Here is a 6,217-nt window from a genome sequence, read left to right on the forward strand (position 1 = left end):
GTAAGTACCACCAGAATTAGAAACTGCTACAGGCTCAACTTGAAAGTTTGATTTTCACAACCTTGTGTTGTTTGCACAGAGTTCTAGTTTATAGTTCATGTTTCCTTTACTGACATATACAGAACCTATGTCACGTCTGGAAGTATAGCTAGATTGCCCAAAATCTGTCTTTTTCTGTCACCATCTGAACTAGTGTGCATCTGCTTTTCATCTCTATAAATCTACATGCATGAATGCAGAATTTTTTTCTTGCTGTTCTGAACTTCATTCTTTAAGGAAAAACTTTTTGAAACAGCCATCACACAATTATATCAATTATATCACAATTGATATAAAATGGCAGAGGTCTGCAACTACCAGGACAGTGTAATTTTTTTATAGTAGGACCAAGAGATGTCTTGGTCATCCTACTTGGTAGCAAGCAAGAGAAGTAGAAAATAGCCACTTAAAACACTTTGTGGAGAATAAAGCGAGAATAAAGAATGAGTTAAATCAAAGAAATCTGGGAATCCATGATAGCGAAGCTAACCTTGGAAACATTCTTACTGGATACAGATAGGTTTACTTAAACTATCACTCGATTTGACATATTACATCCCCTGTTAATGTCAGCTCAGGCTCACACACCAAAGGAATCAGTACCATAGGCCACAAGACATTTGCAGAGTCCCTCATAAAACAAGAGGCAATTGTTTTTCTAAGCAAGTGTCCCGCCTGTGAAATATAACTTTAGTTTCACCTACCTGGGCGATACTTGCAGACAAAATTGTGCTTCATGTTGCATCTATCATCATTCCATTGATAAAGGTACGGCCCTCCCAGACCAGGGTTTGCAGTTGGCTGATGATACATCACAACACAGGCTTCACTTCCACAGGAAGGCTCATCTGTATACCAGTTTCTAGCAGTACACATAAAGACAAACTTTCAAACTTTGAAGGTAAGGTTCATCAGGACACCAAGGAATGGAGTTTACATCAACAAAGACGTGTCAACCCCGATGGCCCCATCTTCTTCAAAGCTATGCTGCATTTCCCACAACCCCTCTGTGAAAGGATGTGGTTTCCACATCTGGATCTTAAAAAATTCTGACCAGTCAAAGCACCTCTGCAGAAATAACACCCTATTGCTCTGCTACCCGTTTTCCTTGCTGTCTGACTCTTACCTGTCCCTTTGTCCAGACTTCTGTGAGTTGCTGTTGCCCTGGCCTTCGGCTTAAGCAGGAAATTAAAGGCTTTTCAAAAGACAGGGTAGGAAGAGAACAATTTTCACTAAGTAACATGCATTAATTTACTTGGTGGCTGGTTCCCTGATTCAAGGTGGCCAGAGTCTTGCAGAATTTGTCTGCCTGCTTTCACACCACATCCTAAAGACGCTCATGTGTGGAAGAAAACCCTCCAAAAGCCATAGAGAGGCAAACTCATGAGATGGGAGCAAAGAAAATTATAGGCTGAAGCCACACTACGCCACCCTTTTACAGCTTCAAATTCAAAACCCTGGTTGCCAGCTCCCTTCATCTGGAGAAGTTAAGGAGGGATGCTACTAACTTCATGGGACAGCAAGACTTCAAGCTTCTTTCTAGAAGACTTAAACTTGCTGGGCATTTCACTCTCCATTTCTTTCCATGAAACCTTCTCAAAAAGCAGTTTTGCAGACTTACCTGAATGGTGAAATACTTCCATCAGCCCACTGGTAGAGGTCAGGGCAAGCACTTGAGGTGGCTAGTCCATCACCACTTCTCCACAACCCAATCCAGAAATCACCATCAGAAATCCCAGAGCCTGATTTAGTGAGGTTTTGCAACATGTTTTCTATTAGTTGCTGCTCAGCTTCACTTTCCAAGCTCAGTAAAGCCCCACCATCAATTTCACAAGCTTGGCGAGCCTCTTGGAAGCCCACACGTCTCGACAAGTCCTGGAAGTAAGCTAACTTGTAACAAGAATGTTTGAAGTCACCATAGCACACCTTTTGACCTGCAAAATACAAATATGAGAGTGTTTAGGGAATAGTAATGACTATCACAACAGCAAAAAAAAATATAGCACATCATACATACAGTGATGGAGAAGGACAGTAAGTTCTTTTCTTGTGCCCCTGTCTGAAAGGGCTCACAGTGATACATTGACACTGCTGAAAAATTTAACTTTAATTTAAATTGCAAATATCATACAGTTCATGGGATTCTATGGCTTTCTTCCCAGGGCCTGTGAAACTCTCCAAGACACCGAAGACTCCCACTAACTTTTACTTTAATGACTGTACCATCAGGCCCCTCTGTTAAAGCCAGTATCTATTTGGAGGGTATTTTCTTAACTATTTCATACTAATGGACGAACTCCAGTTTTATTTTGTAATCAAAGCTATTTGATCAGAAAAAAAAAATCTAAAATTCTCAATTTTAGTTGCAAGAAGCAGCTAGCAGTTTCTTGACTGATTCTGCTGTCTAACCTTGAGAGGCTGTAGTCACAAGGACCTCACAGATACTCTTTGCTATAATGGGTCTAAGTAGAACCTGAAAGGGTGTGTGGAAGGAGAGTGTCTGCCCCTTTAAGGGTAACTGGTCAATGACTTTTGCAGTGCAAAAAAGAATAATGAGAAAAGGAACAAAATACACAGACAGAAACCTGACAGGAAAACATAATGGAGAAAAACAAAGAAAAGCACCCTTTTCACAAGAAAAGACACACGAATTGGTGGGCTATCAAGAAACTGCAGGCAAACAGAATTTTGCAACTTGATAAGGATGTTGGGGCTTTGGTGGGACTACGCAATCTGATGAAGGACCATGCAGGGTTGGGGATTAGGAAGGAACAAAGGGGGAACAGAAAGAAAGGGGTATAAAAGGGGCTGATCACGTGTAAAGCTGGGGATGCGTGTGTCTGGATGCGTGCCTTCCCTAGTGACCTTCCATCTCTTCCAGCTGACCAGGAGAAGGGGACTTGGCTGTCTGTGTTGATGTGGGTCCTGCACATGGGTGCTATTGATGGCAGCGCCTTGTCTGTGGCAATCTGTGTGACGGCTGTGTCGGTGTCCTGCCTGTGTGGCACTGGGATACCTGCTCAGCTCTGCTGCTGGACGAACCAGCAAAGGGGAAAGCAGCAGCCGCATCCCTCAGCTCAGAAAGGCCCCGGGTACCAGGGTGAGCACCAGCATCCAGGCAGGTGAGAGTCCTGGGACTGGAGGTGCTACAGGAGGCAGCCACACTCTTAACAACCCGTAACACAGCCAACAGAAACTCCAGATATTAGCAAATATCACAATATTACCCAGATACCACAAAGAAGCCCTGTGATGCTTTCAGAAAGCACTAGATCTACTGCATTTACACCAGTTTTTCCTTGCCCTTCAAAGTTATGTCTGTGGAAAGAATCAAAAGCCAAATGATGAAATAATGTTTATTCCTTCCAGTTCTTTGGCTGAGAAAGACACATGTCTGTTTCTTAAAAGAGAAAAATATTTATCATCATCTTCAACTAGCGAGATTCTCTAGAGTTTATTCAACATATACAAGATGTGGAATGAACAAACTGACTTCTCAGCCACAACTAAACTCCAGTATGCTTATTTAGGGACAGGAGAAGAGTTCTAAACATAAGGAAATAAGTTAACCTCCTCTTAAGAAATAAATTTTTTTTCAGTATGGAAATTTATCATCGGAGAAGAAAAGTAGGAGAGTTTATTTTGCTAACTAAATAAGAATTACTGATGGATGCCAAAGTAGTAAGAACTACCAGGCATTGTCTAGATTATTTAGAAATCAACAAATTTTATCATTTTGCTGGAAAATTTGGCAAGGATAGTATTTTATTGTTCCATGAAAGTTTTGCATTTGAAAATCCTGTATCACTCCCACTCTTAAGCAAACCCAGATACACGACTCGTGTAAATAGCCCTTCGGCTTTACCTTTGAACAGGTTTTATCCTATTTTACTTTAAAAAGAAAGTATTGCCAGTTGTCACTGGGAAACAGCAACATCATCCTATAACTTAAGTTGTACTTAAGCTTTTTAAGCCAGTGTTTTTCTATACACAAAGGATAAACATAGAAGTGAACAAAGAAGCCTAAAAGATACAATAAAGTTATTTTTTCTTGCTTTAGTGTTCCTTCAATTTTGTATTTAATGAGGAGTAGCATACTTCCCATAGCAGATTGCATAGAGCACAAGAGCTGAATGAAGACTTATCTATATTTGCACAGAGCACAGTTTCAAGAATTTGCAAAGCAGCAGCAGACTGTATCAAAGCTGCGTTAATACAGGAACATAAAAACAGGACCATCTCACAACTTTTCACTAAATCTGAAAGTAACTCTTATTTTGGGGATCTTTTTTTATTGTGGAAAGCTAAATTATAGGGGTGGTAGGGATAAACTGTGTTTAGTTTTCCAGTGTTCCCTATGATTCTTGTAATTTTTCTCAAAAAAAAAATTTCTGAAACCTTTCCTTTATGACACTCTATTTAAAGTTCATCTGGGAGAAGGACTGTCAGGAAGAGAAGCATCTTTGCAGTCTCATTCTTTCTTAGGCTTGGCAGACTTATGAAATGTCATTTGTTAATCAGTAGTTAATCTGCCAAAATAATACAGGAACAAGAATAATCTAATGTAAGAACAAGATTATGCCACAGATATCCGTGGAAAAAGCCAGGCTCTGAGGTCAGTAAGAGAGCACCTATTTGGACTTTCCCTGATAATGTAGTGACAACGCTGTGTGTGTCCTGATTCCTTTCCTGCCATTTCCCTTTATTCATACAGGCTATGAATGCTATCAAGGAACATAGTAAGAGCCATAGTGCTAGCTGGGCAATGGTGGTGAAGAATCAAGGGGCAGGCCCTTTGTTAGAGATGTATATGAAGTAATGTGTTTCGTCATAAGGCTTCTTTGAACAAAAAGTACCCCTATTATCAAAGTAACAAAATGATAACTCCAAATGCTCAAAAGGGGGAAGTACAAGAACGAAAGCTGCATGTGAAGTCACAGCTCATTCCTTTCATCTATAATGCTGCAATTCAAATTTTGTTCACATGATCATCACCTTTTTATTTTCCCCAGGTGCTCTGGCTCATTGACAGGATAGAATGCAAAGTGAAGGAGGAGCTGATCAACATTTTGATCCTCACCACTGCGTGAGTGACAACGGATTATTTCCAGAGTACACATCTGTACATAACAGTGCAAACATCCAAAGGCTAGCACTGAATTATATAGAACACGAATCATTTACAACGAAAAGGGTCTACACCTCTCCCTGTACCTAAAGATTGGATTCAAAGCGTTAATTCAAGATGTGTATGCAAATTTATGGAGGGTCCTATGTCCATTGTCCTGTTTTTATTTCCTAGGCAACTTTTAGAAATAAGCTCTTTCACGATTCCTTTCATTCTGTGCACATACTCCTTTTTGACACCATGTAGTAAGTTATGAGCAAATTTAGGTATCAAAATATCCTTGTCACTATTTCAGTCATTCGGGAACGTTCAATCCACTGAGATGAGTGGGCTGGCCACTACCATCTCCAATCCCAATTCCTGTGCTGCACCTCCCTTTCATGGGAAAATAGCTAGCTTTCCATCCATAACACACGCATCCATTCCCCTTCCTCCTGTGTCCTCAGGTGGCTGAAGTGCCCCCCTCTCACTCTCTGTTCTCATGCACAGTCTCTGTTCTTCCATGACTCCCACAAAACCTGAATCAAATGACCTCTCCAAGAGGAAAAATGGGTCCTTGCTGGCTAACTGACCAAGCTTCTTCAGGGTACTGACCTCCCAGTCAGCTGCTGCCGGGAGACTCACATTGTCAAATGGCATGTGGTGTTTCTGGGCTGCTATAAGGCTCAGGCCAGCTGACCGTAAGTTGTGCTGTACACTGGTCCAATACGGAGGTTGCATCAGTGTCAAGGCTCAGCTCCATCACCCACACCAAGCTGAGGAAACCAGGTGGGACTACAGAGCAGGGAGGAGAAGGATTGGGACTTGTGATGCACAACAGCAGCAGAGCTGCTTGATAGGTGTGATGCTTGACAGATGTGAAGGCCCAGTCTGCACCCAAGAATTTATCTGAAAGGGTTAGTCAGTTAAAATCTTTAAACTTTGTGTGAAGATTTCCTTTTTCTTCCTCTAAACTGATCTGAATAATTTCTGAAGATACTATTGTTATTGCCGATGTTTGTGCAGGGTTAAATACCTCTAAAATCAAGTATTATAAAGTGAAAAAATTGC

General features: G+C 41.1%; 1 protein-coding gene across 1 annotated transcript in view; it reads right to left on the minus strand.

The window, feature by feature from the left end:
- Window positions 1-5,806, minus strand: part of CHODL (chondrolectin) — a 15,429-nt gene extending 9,623 nt beyond the window's left edge. The window contains exons 1-3 of the mRNA XM_010288528.1: window positions 5,638-5,806; window positions 1,661-1,973; window positions 744-901 (exon numbers count right to left, since the gene is read on the minus strand). Coding sequence (XP_010286830.1) covers window positions 744-901; window positions 1,661-1,973; window positions 5,638-5,806 — 640 coding nt within the window. The remainder of the gene's footprint in view (window positions 1-743; window positions 902-1,660; window positions 1,974-5,637) is intronic.
- Between the last annotated feature and the right edge of the window lie 411 nt (window positions 5,807-6,217).

Source organism: Phaethon lepturus, unplaced genomic scaffold (assembly GCF_000687285.1).
Source record: "Phaethon lepturus isolate BGI_N335 unplaced genomic scaffold, ASM68728v1 scaffold4686, whole genome shotgun sequence".
Classification (NCBI taxonomy): Eukaryota; Metazoa; Chordata; class Aves; order Phaethontiformes; family Phaethontidae; genus Phaethon; species Phaethon lepturus.